General features: G+C 38.6%; 1 protein-coding gene across 1 annotated transcript in view; it reads right to left on the reverse strand.

Annotated features, from left to right (window-relative positions):
• ANTXR2 (ANTXR cell adhesion molecule 2) overlaps window positions 1-21,138 on the reverse strand; it is an 88,085-nt gene extending 66,947 nt beyond the window's left edge. The window contains exons 1-7 of the mRNA XM_032400619.1: window positions 19,973-21,138; window positions 19,258-19,329; window positions 16,871-16,942; window positions 3,430-3,511; window positions 2,861-2,968; window positions 2,671-2,739; window positions 1,811-1,891 (exon numbers count right to left, since the gene is read on the reverse strand). Coding sequence (XP_032256510.1) covers window positions 1,811-1,891; window positions 2,671-2,739; window positions 2,861-2,968; window positions 3,430-3,511; window positions 16,871-16,942; window positions 19,258-19,329; window positions 19,973-20,124 — 636 coding nt within the window. The 5' untranslated portion in view covers window positions 20,125-21,138. The remainder of the gene's footprint in view (window positions 1-1,810; window positions 1,892-2,670; window positions 2,740-2,860; window positions 2,969-3,429; window positions 3,512-16,870; window positions 16,943-19,257; window positions 19,330-19,972) is intronic.
• Between the last annotated feature and the right edge of the window lie 4,664 nt (window positions 21,139-25,802).

The raw sequence follows: 25,802 nt of genomic DNA on the forward strand, positions 1-25,802 counted from the left end.
TAATGATTCTATTTGTCTGTCAACTTTGACATGTGACTACCGCTCCGGTTTCCCCAGAGGCTGGCTTCCCTAAGGATAATTTACTCCTTTTTTTCACAAAATAGCTGAAGTTTAACTATATTAGAATGAACACTATACCCATCGGCCCCCACCAGATGAAACTCAAGACGCTTTGCTTGCAATTTGTGGCTAAAATAACACAAATCTTTCTAACTGCTTGCCAAATCTTTCAACATAACTTACTCAAGCTAAAGTCCATGAAGAACTTCAGGCCAGAAAGACTGTAGTTAGAAATTCCACTCTAAAGTTTCCCTCATACAAATAAAATAGATGAAACTTAACAAATAAATATAACAAAACAACTTTATCTCCTCTGGTAGTCAACTACCAATTCCTTGAAGGAGAAATACGCAGTCACAGCCTACAGAGAGTTTTAAAAACCAATTAGTCACCGAGGATTTTGAATCCAACCTTTTATACAGAGGGGAAAAAAAAATTCCAAAGAGAGTAACCCAGAGACGCCTTCTCTCCTTCCCTCTATAATTGTAAAAATAACTGCAAATTCCCCAGCATAAATTTAAAATACATTCCACTGTTTTGTTTATTTACAGGATCAAATTATCCGCTCTTTTGCATTGTCCATCCATTTTCATGTATTTTAAAACAAATCACAGTTACAGAGTATTTACCTTGAATCCAAATATAAATCCACATAAATATTCATATAAATATGAATCCAAATATTTCCTATTTTTTATCTTGCAATTTTTTCTAAATACTAAACATAATTAAACTCTTAAAATAATAAAACACTGTTCCTGTATTTACATTCGGCCTGTCCACTAGATGTACTGATAACGTAATAGAACCACATCATATTTTTTTCTTTGAAAAGTTCCATCAATGAGGGGAAAAAAACCTACAGGCTACTTAAAAACAAAATCAATCGATTTCACTCGGTTTCTGAAAAACATGATCTTTAAAGAGAAATTTTAAATGCCAGAACCAAATGTCTGAAGACCCTGAGACTTATCTTTTTTTTCCCCTCAGTAAATACCTAAAGATGAAAGGAAAAGCTTTGACTTAGAGAATATACATTATTCACTTCCATTTTAGGATGGTGTTCACCAAAATATCATAAATACTTAATAGCAACTGTTCCAAGTACTTCTAGCAAAAGGCAGTAAAATGAAACATAAACCTCAGCTGTGAAACGTAGGAGTTTTGCTTTGCATTTCCTCATCCCACTTCCCCTTACCCTCTTTAGGGGAGCCCCGATTCTAACAATCACCAGAGACAGTGCAACTGAATTCTAAACAGAAATATTATGAGCTCCAGTGAAATGACTAATCATTAAAAGGGAAAGAACAATGGCAGTCAAATACTCAGCCGCTGGTGCACAGTGCCTGCCTGATAGCTAAGAAACACCATGTTTGGAGGAGGGAGACATCACACATTCCAATCCAAATTTTTACTTTATCTTCTGGAAAGCCTATAAAACTTCCAAGATATCAAGAGAATGAGGAACTCCATGCTCACAGGGTGGAAGTGTCTAAGACTGTTCATGAAGATCTTAAACTTGGAATCTCAAACCCAAGCTCACAGAGTTCAATTAATAAGCATTAATACCAACAATTAACACCAACAAAATCCAGATCTTTAGAATTAATGCCTTGTTCTCAATACCAAACTTCCTTCTTAATCTCTTTCTTCAAGATAACGACCACCTGAATGGATATCAAGATTACATCTTACGTTGTAAAATGTACCTAAAATCATACGCCTTTCTTACTCCCAGAAAAATACTCACAGAATTAATTATTCCTTTAAGAGCTTGAAATCCACCTTTGACAGGGAAAACTTGATCCTTGGAATCAGCAATTCTTTCCAGCTTTAGAAAAATGAGGAACATTTAATTAACGGGTAGTTGAGACATACATTTTATACACTTCATTATGTTTCAGTTATGTTCATCTGAAAAATTACACCAGAGGATCAATTCACCAGTGTAGCCTGTCAGGAACTGAAGGAGATGGCACTAGTGTTACTCGAAACATAGTGCAATGAAATGAATTAGCCACAGGCCCTTTACATCGGCCTCAAGTTTGAATCTCAAAACAGTGCAGAGTTCTACAACTGTAAATGTCAAGAGACACAGGAATCTTAGTCATGTTCAACCAAAAATTTAAATGTAAAATCATCTGGTAAGCCAAGAAAAAAAAAATTAATATATAAACCTTCAAAACTTAACGAAAAAATTTGGGTTTTGGAATGAAAATTATTAAAGATTTCCTCTAAACAGATTTCCCAAATCCCTGCACTCCTAAGAGTCAAGTTTTCAATCAAACTAAAACACCTAAATAAGACCGTCATAATAATCTTGTCAGTTGAGTTCAAGGAGGAGTATTCATAATATTTTAATCCAAATGTGTGTTCTATAATATCAGTTCCTCCAAACCAAATGAATATTCAAGAAATTCTAGAGTTTCATTTTCAGTAATGAAACCTATCAAAATCAGACATTATTGATGCAGAGTTCAAAATCATTTTATAGAAAATCTTTAGCAACCAATTAGTGTCACAGTAAATCACCAGTGAAAAGAATTTGATGAACTACTCTTAAAACAATTATGTAATTTAGATTAAGGTTTGCAGATCTGCTGCACTCACTTGAGCTTGTTCAAAGTCAAGGACACCAACACAATAAACTCTAGCCCCAAATGACCTCGATATCTTTGCCTATGGAGAGAGAGAGAGAGATGGGGGGGGGGGTTGCATTATTCAAATATCAGGCTATAGATACAGAGACACACAGCAAAGTATACTGGGGTATAAAGAACAGTTTCAGCTCAATACTCACCTCTTTCTCTGCATATGATGGCACCAGACCGTCCAACTTACCATCTGTCAGAGCAATTACGATACTGGAGGTTTTTAAGCCTCCTGCTTTCTGAATTTGTTCATTTGCCTGAAAATATAGAATAATTATCCAACTAACAATTTAATCTTAACTTTTAACCAGCATGTTCCATCAGGCTGAATTTATGAGTCTGACAAAACCAAATTATTATAGACTGCCTTTTAAAACAGGGTATTTTGTGTTAACTATTTTATTTGAAATAAGTATAGATTCACATTATAGAGTAGTTACTATTGGGTTTAAAGGATATAAATTTTAAGCTTTGATTGACTAGTCTGAAAATAACCACACACCACAAAAATTCCTTAAAAAGCAAAATGCCATCCAAATTTTTCTTATCACCACGGTAAATCAGTCTCATCCTTAGAACAACTAAAAGCATTAAAAAAAAATTTTTTTTAAGATAAGCATGTAACGGGGTCTTTGAGTTTTACTAGAAAGTTATAGTTTATTGCATTACAGAATAAGAAAACATTCTCTCCCATACTTATAAATGTGAAAGAACTTACTAGCTTTAGTCCTTCATGGATGTATGTCTCTCCTACTGGACTAACACGTTTTAAATCCTCCAAGCCTTTACTGATTTTGCTTCTGAAAATTATAAAATTAAACAAAAGAAAAATGAGCAAAGATCAAAATAAGCACTTATCAAAAAACATGGCAGTATTACAATTAAGGTTTCTTCAGTAAGAGGAAAGAACATGGGCATCTTTGAGGACAGATAACTTCTCATACTTTTTGCTATTTTAATAAGTATTTAATAGCATTCGTATTTTAACTACAAAAAATAAAAGTACTGACAATATGAAATAACTTGAGAAATCTCGGTATATTCTAGGCCTTTTTGAGCTGAGAACAGATAACTTCTATCATATTTGTTTGACTAAATGCTGAGGAGTAAAACATTTTCCTTCATCCAAAACAAACAAGGATTGTGTAGGTCAGCTTAAGTGAAAAAGCATTTCTGAAGCACTTACCCACTTCCCTGCAAGTTGGAAATTTCCTTTTTTATCTGCAGGTTTCTGAGGCACATTACTTAACCCTTACTTACAGAAATTCACAGTTTCTACTTTTGTTTCCCAGAGTCCTATGTCTCAGAATCTAGTCACTCTTGTAGCATCTTATCACCCATCCAGACACCAGCTCATTCTCTTGAATACTGTAGGTACTTAGTACATACTTGATGATCAAATGAAAGAATAAATGGTTGGATGGGTGGATGGATGGATGGCAATGGGTTCTTGAAAGATGCAACAGGAATGAAAAAGATGAAAAACTAGAATAATCTTTTTTCATCCTGACTAATTAGAGTCCCAATGCAGTATGTCTAAATGAAGTATGAATACCTTGTTAAAAGCTATTTTGTGTGTATTAAGTAAGAGAAGACTCATTTTTCAGAGTTTTTTAATATAGGTTCCAAAGACCCCTTGAAAAATAAAGAAACCATAAGAATCATAAGAGATCAATACAACAATGTAGCAAAAGCAATCCAAAATAAACTCAAAATTTCATTTTAAATTTTTAAATTTAAAGGATCAGAAGAGAGATCTTAATATATTGCTTTCAGAATTTTAGTTTTTAAAAAGCAAGAAAAATACCTTTTTTTTTTTTTTTTGTGAGAGAGAGAGCACATGCCAGCAAGGGGAGAGGCAAAGAGAGCAAGTGAGAGAGAGAGAGGATTTCAAGCAGGCTCCATGCTCAGTGCATAAGGAGCCCGACATGGGGCTCGATCCAACGACCCTGTGATCATGACCCCAGCCAAAATCAAGAGTCAGACACGACCGACTGAGCCACCCAGGTGCCCCAAGAAAAAAGACCCTTCTACATAAAAAAGTCTTGCAATGGTAAACTGAAGTATAATGCTTTAAATAAAACATAAAGAGCACCCACACTATTAAGAATGATAGATGAAAGATTAATTATAAAAAGACAGATGAATGGATAAAGATGTGGTGTGTGTATATATATATATATATATGCAATGGAATATTATGCAGCCATCAAAAAGAATGAAATCTTGCCATTTGCAACGACGTGGATGGAACTGGAGGGTATTATGCTGAGCGAAATAAGTCAATTAGAGAAAGACATGTATCATATGACCTCAATGAAATGAGGAATTCTTAATCTCAGGAAACAAGCTGAGGGTTGCTGGAGTGGTGGGGGGTGGGAAGGATGGGGTGGCTGGGTGATAGACATTGTGGAGGGTATGTGCTATGGTGAGTGCTGTGAAGTGTACAAGACTGTTGAATCACAGATCTGTACCTCCGAAGCAAATAATACATTATATGTTAAAAAAAAAAAAAGAAGAAGAAGAAGATAGTAGGAGGGGAAGAATGAAGGGGGGGAAATCGGAGAGGGAGATGAACCATGACAGACTATGGACTCTGAGAAACAAACTGAGGGTTCTAGAGGGGAGGGGGGTGGGAGGATGGGTTAGCCTGGTGATGGGTATTAAAGAGGGCACGTTCTGCATGGAGCACTGGGTGTTATACGCAAACAATGAATCATGGAACACTACATCAAAAACTAATGATGTAATGTATGGTGATTAACATAACATAATAAAAAAATACAATTAAAAAAAGTATATTATCTGAATATCAAGGAACTTACTAGAATCATATGTAAAAGGATATATATATACATATCATACACTACTAAAATAAAATTGTATACATATAATATATATCATACACTATTAAAACGTATGTCAAAAATAGTAAAAAAAAATTTTATCATACTGCAATGTTGTATTTCAAATATTTGAAATAAATGAGTCACTCACCAGAACTACACTCATGTTTTAAAAGTAACTTACTGATTATATGCTGATATTGTAATGAAAATTATTATCAGACAAGTTTTCTATCTTAAGGAGTTTCCCAAAAATATGTTTCAAAGTATGATCCTTATCTTCCTCCTTCCTGATTCAGTCATCTCTACCAATCCACATTGTCTCTTTTAATACTTGGTTTAAAATCAGCCTATTGTGAACCTATCTTTAACTTCATTACACTCTTTTTTCTAAGGTACCCCAAATATATCTACGATCAACTTCTACTACAATGAGTAATTTTGTCTCTCAAAAACTTTCTACTTTAAAATAATGTAATTAATTTAATTTAACTTAATTTAATTTAACTTAATTTAATGTTTTCACTTCTCAACTAGACTGGAAGTCCACAGTGGACTATCACCAGGTCTACCATTTATAATGTATCCTCCTACTCTGCACTTATTACTTATTATAATGCCTTTTACAAAGTAAGGGTTCAATAAATTTTTCAATTTACCATAGGAAAAAGATTCATAATTTCACAGATGATGGAGCAAATTACCTACTTTATAAGCTTGTTTTATCTAAATATTTATGTTTAGTATCTACAGATACAACTTGAAACTGATTCTGTTTGAATGCAGACAAAAACCAAATATTTGGTGCTTCCGAGAAATGAGTGGCAGCGTGTCCTCAAGCATTAATGTTCGCTGCCAAAAGGGAAATGAGAAAAAGACAACTGAAATTCAAGTTTACACAAACAGATTTTGCATGATAAAAACTGCCTTCTCCATTCAGTTCAGATTCACCTCACCATTTAATTCCTTCTAAGAACCACAGACAACACCAGCAGAGGACTCTAAGCTACAAGAACTTGCCCAATGTGGAATTCAGAACTTTTTTTTGGAAGGTAGGACTCAGCTGGCTTATTTCATTGGAAGAAGAAGAGTAGCCCTGGCTTTTCTATCCATAACCATACGTGACACCCTAATATTCTAAGTAGCACCAAATTCCATCATTAGTTTTGCAGCTGCATCATCATTGGAGCAAAGTGTTTCTTGCCAACAGTCAAGAACATCAACGCACATGAGCCCTGGTCTTATCTCCTTCCAGTGGAACTACACAGTTTGTCAGCCTCCGCCAACCAGTGTCATTTTAGGGGAAACTAAAGCCAAACAAGACAGGGCAGATCTCAGGCCTTCGAAAGATGCCAAGCAACTAAAAATAAGTTCTAAACTTGTCTATTAGTAAACAGCTAACTGGGGGGATGCAAAATGTCGTAGGTTAAAAAGAGAACTCATTCATCTAAACTATGACTCTAAGAAAGCTCTAAGAAAAATAAGGAAGTGGGGGGTGATAAAAACAAAAGAAAAAATGCACATGTTATAAAGCTCAAATTCAACACATCTTAGATCAACCTCACCAAGTCTGGTTTTCACGTTAGGTCTAGAGCTACAGGAATAGTGATATTGAAACTACTTTGGTATTTGTTGTGAAGCTGTAGTCAAGGGTGCTGCAACCATAACACATAACGTCCCCTCTAAGGTCTCATGGCAGAAGGTTCTCGTCATCCCTGAGTAATCACCATACACTTCCTCCTTTCTGCTAAGTACAACTATGTCAACTGTTTCTTGCCCTAACTTTTGGGAAGCCCACAGTAAATTTCTTACTCATTCACAAAATTCTGCTAAGTTCCTATGGTTACCATATTGCTACATCCTCTTTTCCAAGATCTTAACTTTTCTTTTTATATGTTATTGTCTTTCTGCAATGTTATTATGTTCAGTGCAGCCCAATACGTTTTGGAAAGAGGCAGAATTGAAACAAATTAAATGGGATATTAAACCTCTGATTTTTTTGTTGAGAATCAGTGGGCTAAAATCTATAATCAACTCTTTCTTTTTTATTTCATAATTATATTGATTGGAGAGAAAGAGAGGGACAGACAGAGAGGCAAAAACACACTTTTTTTAATCTCTAAAGTAACACTTTCCACTCTGTTAGTATCTCTCCAATTTCTCTGCTGAGTAGGGGAAGGAAGAGATAAGAGGGAAGGGAAAGGATATGATGGAAGGGAAGGAAACATAGCAATTACATTGTCACACACTGCACTACATCAATGGCTTTTCTCCATCCGTAGAACACTCTGGATTTTGGAAGGTGTTCATGATGTCATAATTAAATATATATTATAAATAGTGGCATAATCAAATGATTGGCAGAGAATTCTGACTTGCCCAACTAACACAATTAAGGCACAATTTTTTATTTGAAGTACCTTCTACTTGTGACTAATGATATTATGTTTACAAAGTACATTTGTATAGTACTTGAACTTTCCAATGGACAACATCTTAACTTCCCAGATTTCAAAACTCTTTCCAGATTTCACTCAATCTACGTGCACCTGCTAAGTGCCTACCACAAGTGAACACTGAGTCTGTATAGTGATAATAAGAAGGGCTCCCATGTAGTCCACACACATCTCTACAGATGCACCTTAGTGCTCCACCATGGCTGAATATTGGAATCACCAAAGGGCTTTAAAAAAAAAAAAAAAAAAAAAAAAATCCCTTCTGGGCTCTAACTGAAGAGAGTCTAATTTACTTGTGGTTTGTGATAAGTTCAGGGTTATTTTTTTAGAAATTCCCCAGAGTATTCTAATGTGCAGCCAGAATTAAGAACCTCTGATCTAATGTCTTTTTTTTTAAAGATTTTATTTATTTATCTGAGAAAGAGTGAGAGAGAGAAAGCCTGAGAAGGCGGAGGGTCAGAGGGAGAAGCAGACTCCCCACTGAGAGGGGAGCCTGCCAGGGGACTCGATCCCAGGACTCCGGGATCATGAGCTGAGCTGAAGGCAGACGCTTAATAAACCAAGCCACTCAGGCACCCACCTCTGATCTAATCTAATTTAGAAACCTTTCCATGTCATTGGAATGCTCTTTTCCTTAACTATTTTGCCAGTCAGTCCTCTACTGAAAGGGTTTGGGGGTGACTAGGACAATCTTTTAAACTATAAAATACAGTTTCTCGGATGGTACAGCTTATAGCCAGAGAGAACTGAGATGAATTCCAAGTCCTATCTTGTTTCTTCATCTGTAAAATAGGGATGAAAATATCTACCCCATGGAGCCATTGTGAGGATTCAATGGCACATAAGAAGTACTGAGTAAGTTACAGGTACTACTGTTGTTAAGTTGGTATTAGTCATTTCCCATGTTAGTAGGATTTTGTTCACCCAGGTTACTTTCTCCTTGATTCCAAGGAGAGCTCCCTCAGCAAACTGAGAGTTGAAACATTTTGATACAGAAACCAGAAAGGAGAAGGGAAAAGAAAAAAGGAAGGAAAGAAGGTGTTATATTGAACTTTGGTGGGAGGAGGTTCTGGAAAGAAGTCAAATGGGAAGCTACGTAATGAGGGAGGAAGACTTATGGATTGGAGTAAATCAGAAGTGAACTGAAGGTCTGGTTCTACAACTAATAAACTGCATACACCAGCAGTTTACTGTCCTGGAGCTCAGTTTCCATCTCCATAAAATGTAAATAATAATGCCTGCCCAGTTGGGTTTTCATTCATTCCTTTTATAGATATTTATTGGGTCCCCACTACGATATTTATAATATAATGTTATTTGGCAGCTTTGAGCATCAGAAGGTAGCAGGTGCCTGGACAGAGAGGGTAGTAGGAGAGACAGGAGAAAGAAAGTGAGAAGTGCCCAAAACAAACTCTCCTCCTCATAGTTTCTCCTTTCCACTGCCATGTTGCTCTTCTTGAACACCTATCATATCCTAATGCATATAAAATATCTGGTACAAAGTAAGTGCTACACAGATATTAGTTATTATTCTTTTATCGTATCATGAGTCAGGGACCGAGTGAGGTTATCTGCCAACCAACCCTCTATTCTTTCTTTATGTCACTCTGCATCAATGAATGCAACATACAGGTCAAGCAATGGGACCTTGGCCTCAATTCCCAGCCCTAACGCCTCCTAGTTTTGCAACTCTGGGTCAGTTATATAGCCTCTCTGGCCCTCCATTTCTCCCATCTGAAAAATGGGGGTGATGATGGTACTTACATAGTGGAGTTTAATCAAAATTAAAGGTACTATCACATGTAGAACACTTCATATACTGCATAGCCCATAGTATTCAATTATCAATAACCAACCGTTAATATCTATTCACTGTACTCCTATCCCTTTATCCATAGAAGAAAACTTAAGTACAAATTATCAGCTTTGTTAGTCACAGCTTATAAACCTCACTTGGGAACTATCCCTTTAATCATCCCTCACAAAACACACAACCTTAAAATTTTATATTAAATCACACAAACAACAAATCATATCCATAAGTGTGCACTATTGTTCTTGAATAAATAGTTGAATACCAACAACCTCAAAATGTACTTCTTTTATAGCTCAAAATTTTAAGATATTTTTAAAAATTTGCAGTCATTTCTAGTTAAGAAAACTTCTATCCTCACATTGTACTAGAAAGTATTTCTACCTATTGTTAATTCTTAAGTCCTTGATAGTTGAAATTTAATAATACTATTTAAAATCATGGAGGTAAAGCAAAATGTGCCAATCTATTCTAACATGACTCAAGAAGGACATAATGGTAATATTAAAAATATAAAAGTAAAAGAGAATGTATTAATGTTAATAAACAAATATTTTTCATTTATGGAAAAGAACAAAAGGAATGAAAGGAAGAGGTTAATAAAAAATAATAAAAGTAAAGGACACTTCGCATTCAAAATTTACTGAGATGGATTATGGGTCACACTAGAATCTAAAGACTAGAGCCCAAATTACCAATCTAATTTGTTATTTTGGTCATATACAAGGTTTATATTTTTTTGCTAAGCTGACATGTTTATATCAAAAGAGATTCATCTTAGAGTTTCATTATTACTTTTCATAAAATCTATAGTAGGTGATCTCCAATATGACCTCTGTCAATTCCTTCCCACTCTCTATATGCCCGTTCTCCCATCAAGAGATGGCATTTATCTCCTCCCCCCTTGAATCTGGCCTAGTCCTGCTACTGCTTGGCAATAGGATAAGGTAGAAGTGATATTCTTGGACATCTGAGTCCAATCCTTTAAAAAATGGGGACTTTGTTTCCTTCATCTTGTAATACTTGCTCTTGGAAAGCTCTCTCTTGGAACCCAGTCATCATACCGTGAGAAGCTATGCCACATGAGGAGGTCACATGGAGGAGAACCAAGTTATTCCACTAAACAGCTCTAGCTGAGCTCCAGAATCAACAACCAGCTCTATGCCTACAGCATCAGACAACATCACATGGGGCAGAGAAACCTCCCAGCCAAGCCATCAGTCCACAGAATTGTGAACGGTAATAAAATTGCTGTTGTTTAAGCCACTAAGTTTTGTGCTGTTTTGTCATGAATCAAAACTTGCTTATTGTTTATTTAACATGTCACTCTAAGGCCAACATGTGCCAATGTCTCTGTGGTCCAGAGCCCAGACCAATGAACCCAAGGTAGCAGTTCTGGATTCATAAATAGCTGCTTACAAAATGCTCTGCACAATCTGGGTTTTGTGAAAAAATTCTCTCCCGCTTAGTCTACGCTTACCAAAGTGTGGTACGTGGCTCACACCTGAAGTCCATACTGGCTGCGTTTGGTATATTTTTTTACCCCACTTCCCCATTCAATGCGTTACTAAGTCATGAGAAATTGACCTCTGCGTTTTACCACTTGGGTGTGCCAGGTTTGTCTCCCAGGTATGAGTAACCATGTATTTCATTTTCTAGAATATAAAGCAGATGTGGGACTGCACTGAAATAACTATTAGCATATCCGTGACTAGAATCTGAGCTGCTATCTTGCCCAGACCTCTCAGGATTAGCACGATGTGTGGCCCAAATGGACTTTTCTAACCAGAAGTAATCACTTCTCTAATACAATTAACAACAACAAAAAAAACTACATTCACTTCCTCTCACCACATCACTGGTTTATAAGAGAACAGAATGGGTTTAGAGGAAGAACATGTCTTTGAATTATGACAAATTCTGACTAATTGTGAAAAGTGCGGAAGGGGGAACACAGAAAGTCTGAGGCAATGCAGTGGTTAAATGCTCATGCTCAGGAGTCAGAACTAGACGTGAACCCTGGCTCGAACTACTTAGCTGTGTCACTTCGAGCAAATTCATTTGACCTCTCTAAAGTACTCTTAGAATCCTGGCACCTGAGGATGAAAATGATTGCTGTAGCGTACACTGATAATCTCCAAATCCCATTTCAACCTTAGACTCCTTCCCACATCAATTAGGCTTTCTCATGCGTCATAGGCATTTAATCATCCCAACATTGTGATATGGTAGGAATGATTAGCTCCTTCTAACGGGCAAGAGAACTGGCCAGCAGAAAGTGAAATTACTTGCCCAAGGTCACACAACGAGTATATAGCTTCCATGTCTACCTGACTTAAGGTCCACTCCTGGTGTTTTCATTTTAACAAGGAACCTCAGGATCCCCCAAGATAGCAATTGGATATGTGTTATTCCTGAATGCTTTCTCCTTCCAACTCCTAAATTCCATTCTGACTCCAAGAGAGCTATCTCTGGCTAAAGAAGTCAGTAACATTTTTTTTTGAGCATTTGTTGTTTTTTGGTTTTTTTTTTTTTTTTTTACAAATAATAGTGTTGAAATAAAATTGAATCACTAAGGTGTATGGAAATTAAAAAATGAAGGTTCTCCCCACCCTGAATGTCACTGCTAAGAAAGTATCATTGTCAGCAGTTTCTTGCATATCTTCCAGACTTTTTTCCATGCATTTATGATCACACACACACACACCGTAAAAACGGTTAAAGATTTTTTTTGTTTTTATTTTAGAAAAATAAAATCATACTTAACAGAGTGTTCTGCCACCTGCTTTTCTCAATTAATGTATCTTAGATAAATTTTCATGTTAATATACATGGATTTTCCAATTCTTTTCATGACTACATAGCATCCCATTCTACATATTTTTTTTAAATTACATCAATTGAAACACATTTAGATTGAATACAGTTTTCACTATTATGAGCAACACTTCAGTGTCCAACTTTGCACATACCTATCTTTGCACACTGGTGCTAGGATTTCAGCGGAATACAATCCTAAAAAGTAGAATGGCTGATAGGAACCTTCTAAATTTTTACAGATACTGCCAAATTTCTGTGCAAAATTAATGAACCAATTTATAAGTTACCAATTCTTATGAAGGACTGTTTTATCACAAGTAAATTTTTAATTCAGATTTTAAGGAATAAGAATAAATCTTTTCAAATAATAGAAATGTATATATTATCTAAACTTAATCAAATGACTTCTCTCTTTAAGTTCCTATAAGTCTGCCTAAGGAATATTTTTTCCTAAGTAATTGATTATTGTGCTTAGATTAAACAATTATATGACTTTTTCAATTTGGGAAAAAATACATTAAGAAGAGTGTTGGAAAAGTTTATAACTGATCTACAAGAGTAGGAAAGAAACTTAGCAAATCTAAGTCATCATTTATCATTTCTCAAAGAGAGAAAACATATGATAGTAGTTAATAACTCAGGTTCTAGAGTGACCAATTCAACCATTCATCCAGCGAGTATTTGTTGAGCATCTACTGTGTGCCAGGTTCTGTTCTGGTATCAAATATGTGGGTGAACAAGACAAAGAAGACCCCTCTGCTCTCATGCAATTTATGTTAGGGTGATGGAGATAAAAATAAATTACTTAACAGAATAATTTCAAAAAGTGATAACCAAATAGACTATCACAACCAATCTCTGGGGAGGAGGGCCAGGGTGCCTGTAGACTAGATGGCCAGGCTAAGGGTCTCAGAGGAGGGGACGTATGGGATGATGCCTAAAGAATAAGAATGAGCTAGCCAGGGGAAGTTCTGGGGCAGAGAAAGGGCAAAATTCCTAATGTGGGAAGAAGCCTGGCCTGGTCAGGGAATGGAAAGACCAGTGGGCTAAACTGGGGCACACAATGTTACAGGAGAGGATTGGGTAAGGCAATCAGGTAGGGCTTTTAGGCCATTAGGAGACATGGGCTTTCTATTCCAGGCCATTAGAACTGTCATAAGCATGAGAGGGGCATACTCTACTTTATATTTTAAAAGACCATTCTGGCTAATATACCCTCACCACGTATTAACTGTATGTCCTTGGATAAGCTACATTACCTTCCTTAGCTTCCATTTCCTCATTTGTAAAGTTAAGATAATAACAATATGTATTACATGTATTAATATGAGGATGAAATGAGGTAATGAATGGAAAGCATTTTGCACACTGCCTAGCACATAATAACTGTTCACTAAATGTTTTTAACTAAATCACTTTTACATCATTAAGATCATATTGAAAAGAAGTGAGCATAATTCACTATCCCCAATTATGTAGCATAATAACTAAAAATATCCTTTAAAATTACTCTTGATTCAAATTCTCTAATACTGAGAGGCCAGATTTGTGCATATTGAATCAACATGGCACTTTTATCTGATCCTATAATACAGCCCTGAGCTATTTAAGGGTATGCGCACACTCCTTACTCTCACACACACTAGATTATCCATCTTTGTGTTGCCCCCAGAGCCCAAAACACTCAATACATCATCTCTAAGGTAGGCAAGCAGGTAGGTAGATAAGTGGATGAATGAGCTAACAGATACACAGAGGATAAAAATCATGGGGGCAAGAGAAGAGAGTGTTTCAAACTGAAACACTTAGAAGAGTAAAGTTTTTATGAGTATATAAAATGTATAACTGATCATATCTTGCCAAGTTTATTATTCTATCCATGTACTCACAGAGTATTGGATACCATGTTGAAATTCTATAAGAAGACACTGCTCTATTGTAAGGATTACTGCCTTCCAATCTTCTTCATCTCTACTGAAAATATTTAGCAACACTCTGAGAAACAGGAAAGAAGTACTTCTCATAATAACCAAAGGAATGAAGAATTATGAACAACAGAACCAAAATTGTGAAACCCACTGTGTGTCTCATTTAGTCAGGTCTCTCTGTGATGTGACCTAGGACATCAGGAAAGTTTATAGGTAGAATTCCAATGTCTAGGCTTTGAAACAAAGATCCACAATAGTTGTGGAAGCATTTTTTCAGTAATTTTGTATCTAAATATGTGAACTGTTTCTACACACTTGAGAGCAGGTAATGGATGAAAAGTGACCCTATACCCAAATACCCAGCACAGAGAAGTTTCAGAAGTTACTGACTTAATAAAATAAAATTAGTAAAAGAACAACTAGGAGCAGAAAATAATACCCTTTAATGGAGACTGTTCTGTGATATAAAAAGTACTTTTCTCTGCATTGTCTTATTTTGATCTTTACAACAACTCTCTAAGAAAGCACAGAAGAGTATCAATAATAAAGATTTAAAAGAGAAAGAAAGAAAACATGGCCAATTATGTCTGTGGTTTACACACATAAAAGCCAACACACTGAGCAGATGATGTGCCCCACGTCTCTCAATCAGTAAGTGGCACGGCTGTAATTCTAACCAAGGCCTTCTTAGTGTACTTTCTGCCACCCCCCACTAATTCAGCATGCCACAAATAGTGCCATTCGTTAAAACAGAAGTTATTTCTATTTAAAAAGAGACAGAGGAGTGAACTGTATATAAGTTGTAAGTAGCATTATTATCACTTCTCCTTGAATATTATAAATCCTTTCAAGCAGGACAATTATCCCCATTTGTAAGCATCATTCCTCACTAATCATTAAAATACTACATATTCCCTAGCTCCAAATAATAATAATAGTAGTAACAAATAATAGCGATGACAGAGCTTTCATCTCTTGAATACATACGCAGCAGACTCTGTCCTGCATTCTCCACATTCACTGACTTCATTCTCACAACAACCTTATGAGGCAGATATTGTTATCACCATCATCATCGTCATCATTACAGAAATGGACAAAACTGAGGCATAAAGAGGTTAAGTATCTTGTCCATGACCATTTGGCTAGTAAATTGGTTCAGTGACTCTTAACTGCAACATGCTTATGTTTATGCTACCTCTTCAAATAGAAGCCTCTTCATCCCAGTCCTCTCCTCTTTTAGATTTAACCAATGATAAAGGAAGAATCTCTAATTTAGATTAACATTTTAAACCCTTTCCATGCATTTCTAAACAATACCAATTTTGTTGACCAATCACTACACTTCATCTTCAAAGTGCCTAACAGAGAACCTGGCACAGCATACGCAGGTGACAATTACTGAGAGTCTACTCTGTGTCTGGTGTCATGCTAAGTGCTTTTCCTTACATAAGCACTCTATAAATGTTAACACTGTTCTTTCTTTCTTCTAACGAATAGACTCCATTAGGAGATCTATCTGGATCTTTGAAAATTAAGCTGGGCAATGAACAAAATTTCTTTTCATGGAAGCAAAGCTATTGTATGTGGATTACAAGGGACTACTATTGCTCTGACTCTTGATGACACCCAGATGCACACAAGAAAGTATGGAAGGAAAGTATCAATGAGAAGACGGAGGTCATAAGCTGGACTCCTCATCTACAGAGGTATCTCCTCTCCAGAAAAAAGTAAACTTAAAGCACAAATAAATTAGAAGTTTATCTATCTATCTATATATATATATATACACACACACACACAATTTTCCAAATTAACTCTGCAAAGTATAAATAAGTTCTCTCCCTGAGTCCCTTTAAATATTATGTTTCCTTAACCAGAGTTTAAATAAAAAGTTGAAACAAACAAAACACATAAATAAATATTATATTTTCTCGACATTTTTAAAGAAAAAAATAATTTATTAAAAAAAAAGCTATATTCAAGTATAACTTTGCAGAAATCCACATATTATGCAAAACAAAGTACACCAGCCTCCCTTACTAAAATGACAACTAAGGCAGAGATCTGGGTTTCATTGTACATTCCAGAACCAACAAGAATGATATCGATTTTCAGATTATCTGCTCTTTTATATCATTCATACCTCCTTTCTCCTCTATTAGTGAACAGAGCTAAACTGTCTGTGCATTTGCTTGATTCCACTGGGAGGCCTGAATCACCACTTGGAAATATCAATCATTCCTTCAAGATTAGTCTCTACTAAAAGCCTACAGTGAAATGATAATGCACTAACCTGTCTCCAGTTAATGGCAAAATAATGGTTGCTTGAGTAGAAAACACAATGAAAGATAATCTCATTTGAGGGCTGCAATATAAGAAAAGAGGCAGTTAAACATTTTTAAAAGAAATATTGATACAATACAGATACATAGCTATGGAGTCTCAGTTAAAATCAGACTCTGATGGTCCAGGCTTCTTTTAAATGGAACTCCCTAAATAGATACACTAACTCTGCTTAACATTACTGCATAAGCCATCTTGGATTTAGTCAGTGCTTCTCAGCACTCAAACAATCCTCCATGACCCACAAGGCCATTTAGGGAAGAGACTACCTAGAAAGATGAATTCTAGGCCAATGTAAAATCCTTTCGTAGAAAATACTTCTCCCTTTACCTATTTTCCCTGTTCTACCTCATCTCCTTAAAGGAGGCCAGACCCTTCTGAGCAATTGTCATTAGCAATATTTTGGGCTGGAGAGCAGTCAGTTTGATTTAATTACCACAATTATGATATGAGACAAAAGTGATCCGGAAGTAAGAGTATCATGGACAATGTGAAAGAGACTAACAAATCAGTTTTTGTTTTTTGTTGTTTTTTTTTTAAAGATTTTATTTACTTATTTGACAGAGAGAGACATAGTGAGAGCAGAAACACAAGCAGGGGGAGTAGGAGAGGGAGAAGCAGGCTTCCCGCCGAGCAGGGAGCCTGATGTGGGACTCGATCCCAGGACCCTGGGATCATGACCTGAGCTGAAGGCAGACGCTTAACGACTGAGCCACCCAGGCGCCCAACAAATCAGTTTTGATTAGACATTTCCAATTGTCCTAATCTCAAACATCATACTTCCCACTGGCAACACCTGCCCCAGTCGGCTATATCTTTTGAGCATTAGGCATTTATCTCACAGAATGGTTCTTGTCTCCAAGACACTCTACGCAACTACAACTAAGATCTGAAACTGAAGACAGGAAACTAAGATCTATAAACTGAAGATCAGAATGATCTCAAAGGTTTATCCATATTTGAAGATATTCTCTCCAGTAGTCAGCCTTTATTCGCTTTCTACAATGTATTATGAGTTAGTAACTAAGTAACTAAATTTGAGCCAGAGAACTGTGTTATCATAGAATTCCAACTTGCAAACCAGACCAAATCAATAAAAGCCCCACTTCTTCAAAATGGTGTATTGAAATGATCTACTACTTTCGATCAAAATCTATGTGATGCTCTCTGCACACTCTCGGATTAAATCAGAAAATTTATAAACAACTGTCCCTACTGCGTTTAACATTTAAAGATAGAGGGCCTTATTTATTTTTCTTTCCTAGACAGTTTTACTTCAGACCTTGTCCAGAAATGAGAGTGTTATACTTGGCTTCTTAAGCAGGAGACTGATGATTGAACATGGACAAGCATACATTTTTATAGGGATAAGTTTACTGCTGCCAATAACTGAAAGCAAGGATTGCCTAGGCCTCTACAGATTGTTTGAAGTTACTTGCAACATGACTTTCAAAATGTTTTGATCATCCAAGCCTGTTTTACAGAAAACATTTGGGCTAACAAGACTGAAAGAAGCAATATTTAATGATACAGCTCCTTTTTGTGTCCTTTCCATTATCTTGATAAACTTGCATTTGCTCATTGCATTTTTTTCTTTAAAAAAAAAAAAAAGAAGAAGAAGAAGAAAAAAAAAAAGGCTCAAAAGCCTGGTGTTCTGGGGTTATTTTTAAATAGAGATGCCACTAATTCCTAGTTACCTCTAAATAAGAGAGTAAGCTGGATTTCACAGCAGTTATGCTTTTTATAGGAGAAAAAACCAGTCTTTCCTAGTAAGGCTTATTGCATATATAGAACAGTTAAATTTTAAACCAGCCACACACCCACACATTGGGTAAACACAAGTCGTCTCTTTAAACACACACAAGTGCCTTTTCTGGTAGTGGGTTATTAACACATGTTCATTTGAAGTTTACCAACAGTTTTTTGTTTTTTTTTTAAATGAGGACCTCTACAATGCTAAGAATTGTGTGGAAAGAAAAATACATTATGGATACTATTAGCATAAAATTTGTTTTATGTGATAAATTATGAGAAAGCGCAACTAAAATTCAAAACAGATGAAAATTCAGAAAGGAAAAGACATTTGTAATAGTATTTGAAGATGCTTCCCAAGGGCCTGAGCCAAGTTTCTGGGATCCAGATGAAATAAGCCCTGAACAACTGAAGGGCTGTCCTAATAACTACATGTGTGTAATAATGGTCTTGAGGCACTTAAAAATCAACATTTCATGAGAGGCTTTCCCTGCGAAAGGTTTCAAAAAAGGAACATCTTACACTTCAGTCTACTTCCCTCCACCTCAAACTCCCCTGCCTGGAAAAGTAAAGTAGGAGAAATACCTCACAAATCTCTCGGTAAGTTGCTGGACAAAATTGTAAATTTCAATCCAATTATTTGCCACACTCCCAGACCTGTAAAATGAAATTGAACTGATGAGAAACAAACAAACCAAAAACAAAACATTTACGTGGGGGGTAACCCGGCCTCTACTTCAAGCAAAGTAATAGTATCGGCAGCTGAAACTTAGGCGCTAAAAGAATCAGGGAAGCCAACCCATCTTCAGGGACCACCTGCCCAATTGTTTGGAGTAGGATCCCGCCTCTTCAAAATAAACACAACCCTCCTTCACAGGAAATGCAAACCACCTTGAGTACTTTGACCCTGGGGTCTTCCTGGCTACAACGAAAGCGCTGTGATCAGGATCAGACCCAGCAAACTTTAGCCAGTTGAGGGGGTGAAGCCAGAGGGGGCCGAGAAACAGGGATGCAGACAGCTACCCCAAACAGACACTCTCCCATTTCCCAAGAGGCCCCAGGACTGGCAAACAGTGACCACCCCACCTCCCCAGAGAGCCCAGCAGGTCGGGACTCCTCCGATCACCACCCAGCCAGCACAGATAAGAAAGCGCTTGCCCTTCGGACGGGCATAGCACAAAGCACCCGTCGTCGGCTTTCTAGCACCCCTCCCCAGGGCGCACACGCATCTCCGTCTCCCCAGCCACAGCTCATCCAATGCCACCCACCAGAAGACCCTGGACCTCCCTCCGGCACTCACTTGTCCAGCACGAAGTAGAGATCAAAGGCTCCTCTGCAGGAGGGCTGCTCCTGGGCGCTCACCGGCCCCCCAGGACCGCTGAGCACCAGCAGCCACAGCCCGGGGACCAGCCAGCTCCCGGGACTGCGGGCCCGAGAGAGCCCCGCCACCATCCTGCGGCCAGGGGCCTGCGGCTGCCTCCTCCTCGCAGCCCCCTCGGCTCGACTCGGTGGGGACGCTAAAGTGGTAGGAGTTACCAGGGACGCACCCCGGGGTGGGGGACAGCGAGCTGATGAGGGGGGCCGGCGCCCGGGGCAGCAGGACCCACTAACTGACAGAGGGAGGGAAAAAGGAAGGGAGGGAGGTCCTAGGAGGACAAAGGGAGACACTGCAACCGCCGCAGCTGCCGCCGGAACTCTTGACGAATCCCAGTGGAAGAGCGATCCAGTCCTCCCCCTCCGGATTCTGGAGAGTTCCTGCAGACAATGAGGGCCCACGGCGACAGCGCTCAAGAGAAGTTCCCCCTCGGCTTCTGGCCGAGCCTCTAGCACCGGCCGCGGAACCGGAGCGGCAGTCCCATTCCGCCCGGAGCGCTGAAGTCCCGCGGCTGCAGTGCGCGGCGGGGCAGGCGCCCCCGGGACGCGAGGACGGCCGCACAAACTTGGAGTGAAGATCCCCGTCCGCCGGTTCCCTTATCCCGCGGCCCACAACTCGCCTCGGCACTCCAAACTTTCTTCCTAGGGCTCAGCTCTGGCGCAGTGCAGCCGGGCGGTCCCCTTTAGGGGTGGAGGCTGAGCGGGCCCTGGGGTTAGTGGCTCCAGAGAAGCCGCTTCAATCAAGGCCAAGAGCAAGATCTGGCCAGGTCTCTCTGTGTGTCAGTGTGTGTCTGAGGGCGGGGCCTGATCTGAAGCCGCACACGCACACTTGTGGGTTCGTGCGGAGTGGAACAAGACTAACGCTTGCCAGATTTCCGAAGGGGAAAAGGAGTTTAGAACAACAAATGTCCTCTAAAACTAAACATACCCATGTAGCCTGCAGGCCTGGACTATTTCAGCCGCTGTGTGGAAAGGCACTCTGTGGCTGTGACCCGGGACTAGCAATTCCCAGGGAGGCGGTGGCCTCCCCACTCCGCCCCACCCCCACTACCGCAGGCGCTCGCGCCGCTGTACTTGCCTCGGGGCTACCTAAGTAAGGCGACTTCCTCTTTGTTTAAACCTACTTTGAAGCTTCGTCTCACAGAGCCAAAACGGGGCGGGGGAGGGGGAGGGTGGAGTCCAGGCCCTTGGCAGAACTCTTTAGGACTGGAAAGTTGTACCTCAAAATATTCCATCCAACTGTCATCTACCCCAAATTCCAGATAATTAAAAATTTCATCTTGCAACAAGCTAGGCCCTCCTTGCCAAACTTGTGCTGGAGTTGGAGTTTGAGTTCATGCACATTCTCTGCTTACTCATTCTGCGTTCTGCCTCTCTCCTGCCCATCACCTCCACCTGTGACTTCGGCCTTCCCCCTGTTGAAACTGGCTTTCAGAACTTGCAGTCTCACTGACGGGAATATGAGGTGTCCCCTCCTCCTTTATATTTTATCTAAGTCGATGCTTTATGAGAAAAAGTTCATATAGTGCTGAATCACATATTGCCTTTTAGCATCTCTTTTGTTTGTTGTCATGTGTATTTAACTTTTCATTTACATTATCTTCCGTGTACAACCAAATTTGTAAGCTCTTTGGGAATAGAAACCAGTCACTTTAACAAAGATTTACTGAGTACCAATTATCTATTAGGCACTGTTCAGAACAAGATGACAAGCCCCGGCTTTCATGAAGCTTGCAGTCTGGTTGAGGAGGAAAAACAGACCAAGATAAATAAGTAAATATCCATATTAGCAGGTGGTTTGCAGAGAGTTAAAATATGGTAATATGATAGAGAATGACTGACTAGGTGACTAACAAAAGGCAACCAGCTATTCCAAGAACCAAAAGAGGAAACGTTCCTAGCTTTTGCAGTTCACCATAGGGATTGGCTTAGCACATTTAAGAAAAAGGAAAGAAAAGCAGAGTGACTAGAACTTTGTGGGTAAGATGAAGTAAGAAAGGCAGGCAGGGGCCAGATTATGTGGTGCTTTGTAGACTGTGACAAACAATTCGGATATTTTATATTAAGTGCGATGGGAGTCCATTAGAGGGTTTTAACCCATGCAGTGGGATAGAAGATAAAGTATTATGATCTCTGCTTTTCAAAGATCATTCTAGCTGATATGACACAATGGATTTGGAAGCAGCAAGAATGAAAGCAAGGAGACCAGTCAGGAGGCTATTATAGTATCGGGGCACAATAAAATGGTACCTTGGACCATCACCCCTATAGCAGCTAAACTGAGGGATATGAATGGATGAAAGCTTTAATAAACTCAGACCCCCAGTTTGGAAATATCTGCCACTTGGTGATGGAAATTCCAGTACCATCCGCTTCTTACCTGATGGGGTAGAGAGGGTACTGATAGGACAAGTGGTTGGCTGACAGAATGGAAGATAACATACTTTTGTTAGAAATTTCAAATAATTGAGCTCTAGAAGAAAGTCTAAGGAAAGGGATGAATATATTCAAAGCATCCTAAATCTGTCCTCTTTGGCTTCATCTTTTCTTGAGGTTCCGAAATTTTGATTCCTCTGTAGCCATTGGTTCTCCGGGGATGTGCTATACCTCCTCTTCTTTCACATTTGGGCCCCACTGTGGATACACTAATCACTTTGCCTTCCCACAACGAAGCTGAAACAGGCTGACATCTTCAGCAAACTTGTATCAGCAGCCTGTTAAAGTTTCTTGTCAAGGTTTTTATTATTTACTGTTGGTTAAAACTGGTCTCCATTTTCAACTTTACTTTTAATCAAGACAGAATCAAGGATACAATATACCTTAGCAATTAATACCATATCAGTACATGACTGAATAAAATCTGGGGGGAAATCTGTCAGAAAGTAGTAACAACTAGTTTAAAAGGGGGACAGAAGATGAAGAAATATGAGGCAGGAGGCTCACCACGTACTCTAGCCTCATGATGAAGTATTCTAATTTCACATTTATTGGCTTTCTTTTCTCCTAGCTTCTTTTTGTTGTTGTTGTCTCAAGTATTTATTTAAATTCTAGTTAGTTAACATATAGTGTAATATAGGTTTCAGGAGTAGAATTTAGTGATTCATCACTTACATATAACACCCAGTGCTCATCACAACAAGTGCCCTCCTTAATGCCCACTGCATTTAGCCCGTCCCCCACCCACCTCCCTCCATCAACCCCCAGTTTGTTCTCTGTAGTTAAGAGTCCCTTATGGTTTGCCTCACTCTCTTTTTTCTCTCCCCCTTCCCCTATATTAATCTGTTTTGTTTCCTAAATTCCAAATATGAGTGAAATCATATGGTATTTGTCTTTCTCTGACTGACTTATTTCTCTTAGTATAATATACCCTTGTTCCATCCATGTCCTTGCAAATGGCAAGATTTCATTCTTTTGATGGCTGAGTCATATTCCATTCCATATATATTCCATACACACACACACACACACACACACACACACCACATCTTCTTTATCCATTCGTCAGTCGATGGACATTCGGGCTCCATTCCACAATTTGGCTACTTTTGATAATGCTGCTATAAACATCGGGATGCATGTGCCCCTTCGAATCAGTATTTTTGTATCCTTCGGGTAAATACCTAGTAGTGCAATTGCTGGGTTGTAGGATAGTTCTATTTTTAACTTTTTGAGGAACCTCCATACTGTTTTCCCAAGTGGATGCACCAGTTTGCATTCCCACCTCCCTTGGCTTCTTGATTCATTGCCTGCTCATCTTCTCAGACCCCACAAACTGATCCAAGAACCTGTCATGTCCTACACCTAAACTAAAGCAAAATATCTTGAACTTAAAACTTGTTCTTCCTCAAAATTCCCAGGCCCTCCTGGTGTCTGCCTACTCAGTTCTTCTGTCCTGACTACAAGACCAGCTGAGCTGATTGACACACTAAAGCACATTACATTCTTTTGTTTATTTGTTTGTCTGGGTAATTAATTGAGCCCATTTCTGGAAATTTGCTCATGGAAGATCTATTATGAAGCAGGGAAGTGGCCTCACCTTGCAGAGGCAAATAATTAATCAAATCTCTTTTACCTAGCAAAAATTAGGGGAAGGTCATTAATTATGGAGGCAACCAACTGTCCAGATTTGCCCCAGACTGAGGGGTATCCACGGAGACAGGGCTTTCAGCGCTAAAACTGGAGCAGTCCCTGGGATGGTCCATGGCGAAGGCGGCTGTTGGCCGTCCTATTCCCAAGTAATAGTGAGGCACAGGGAAAGTAAGAGCAGGTTTGGGAATTTCACCAAGGCATAAGAAGGAACAGTGTTGACAGTACCCCTTTCTGTTCCCCTGTCTCAGGTGAGAGGCCTTGGGCATTGTGTCAACTGGACACTAGCCAGGTAAGGTTTCAAACTGACTTTTGCACCTCAGTAGACATGCTGGAACCCTGTGTAACTTTCAATTGTAAATCAAGAATGGGGTAGGGAATGCAGATGTCTGAGCAGAGAGAGAGAAGTTAGAGTGAACTAGAGAAACAAATCTAAAATGCTTTTCTTTTACCAAATCATCTGGACTTCTGCTGAAGTATTTTGCTTCACAATACATGCAAGCCTCTATTCTTTGAAAATGACTCTTTGTACCAAACCAAACTTCTAATTCAATATTAGAATTGATCACTGTTACATAAAATATGCTAATAAATCCAAAAACATTTTAAACCCCGTTTCATGCAGTTCGAATTGCTTGAAATTGACACCTGATAACTAAAAGTGTTCACTATCATTGTCTACCTCTTTTACCTGCAGAGCTCCTATGGAAGTCATGTTAGATTTTATTTATTTATTTTCTAATTTTTTTTTAATTTACTGACTTTCATTTAACTAATGTTTCTTGATACCTACTATGTATCTATTGCTGTTCTAAGCACAAATCTTATTCCCTGCTCTCAGGAGTTCACTTTTCCAATATCCTATCACCAGGTTACTTCTAACTCCCCCCTCCCCCACAAACAACTAACAGAAGGGGCAAAAAGGCGACAACAATAAACAGAAAAATAAAATAAACATATCCTTTATGTGTTAAAAATCACATTATCTATATTGTTTTCAGTAAATATCTTTGTATGACATCCACAATGACAAATATGACTCTCCTGGAAGTTAAGTACCACACTGGAAGTGATTCATATCCACATTACATGTGGAGTGATTCATTATATGGTATCTAGAGTGATTCAGAGGAAGAAAATAAATCTTCATACCAATAGGTGACAAAGCTTATTTAACTTGTATTGAGTACAGTCATTACAGTAGATTTCCCCAGTACCTGAAACAGTTCCTGAGAGTGGAGTAACCTCTTTTGGGAAGTGTGATTGCTACTAAATTAACATCTCTATGCATGACAACAGGGTCTGCATTTGGGATTAAATGTGTTTTAAGTCCAGTTTCCCAGAAGCAGACCTGAGACTCTGAGATTCGCATGCAGGAGGTATACTGGAGCATGCTCCCTCAGAAGCAAAACCTGGAGGGCAACGGAAGCAGGTAGGAATGGTCAGAGGGAAAGCTGAACCACGGCACAGTTGCAAAGGAAGCCTCAGCCAACCCCAACAGTAGCTCTGGAGCTGGGATGGTCCTTTCCAGTGGTCCTGAATTGAGTGAGGCAACGGGGCCAGTGTTTTGTGTCCCCTCAGGGACCAGTCATTAAATGTGGGCTGCCCCTACAGAGGAAGCATACCCTTGGGCAAAGCAGCTTCCTTTGGCTGAGGGCAATTAGAAGAAA

The sequence above is a fragment of the Phoca vitulina genome, unplaced genomic scaffold (genome assembly GCF_004348235.1).
Source record: "Phoca vitulina isolate PV1807 unplaced genomic scaffold, GSC_HSeal_1.0 scaffold3, whole genome shotgun sequence".
NCBI lineage: Eukaryota > Metazoa > Chordata > Mammalia > Carnivora > Phocidae > Phoca > Phoca vitulina.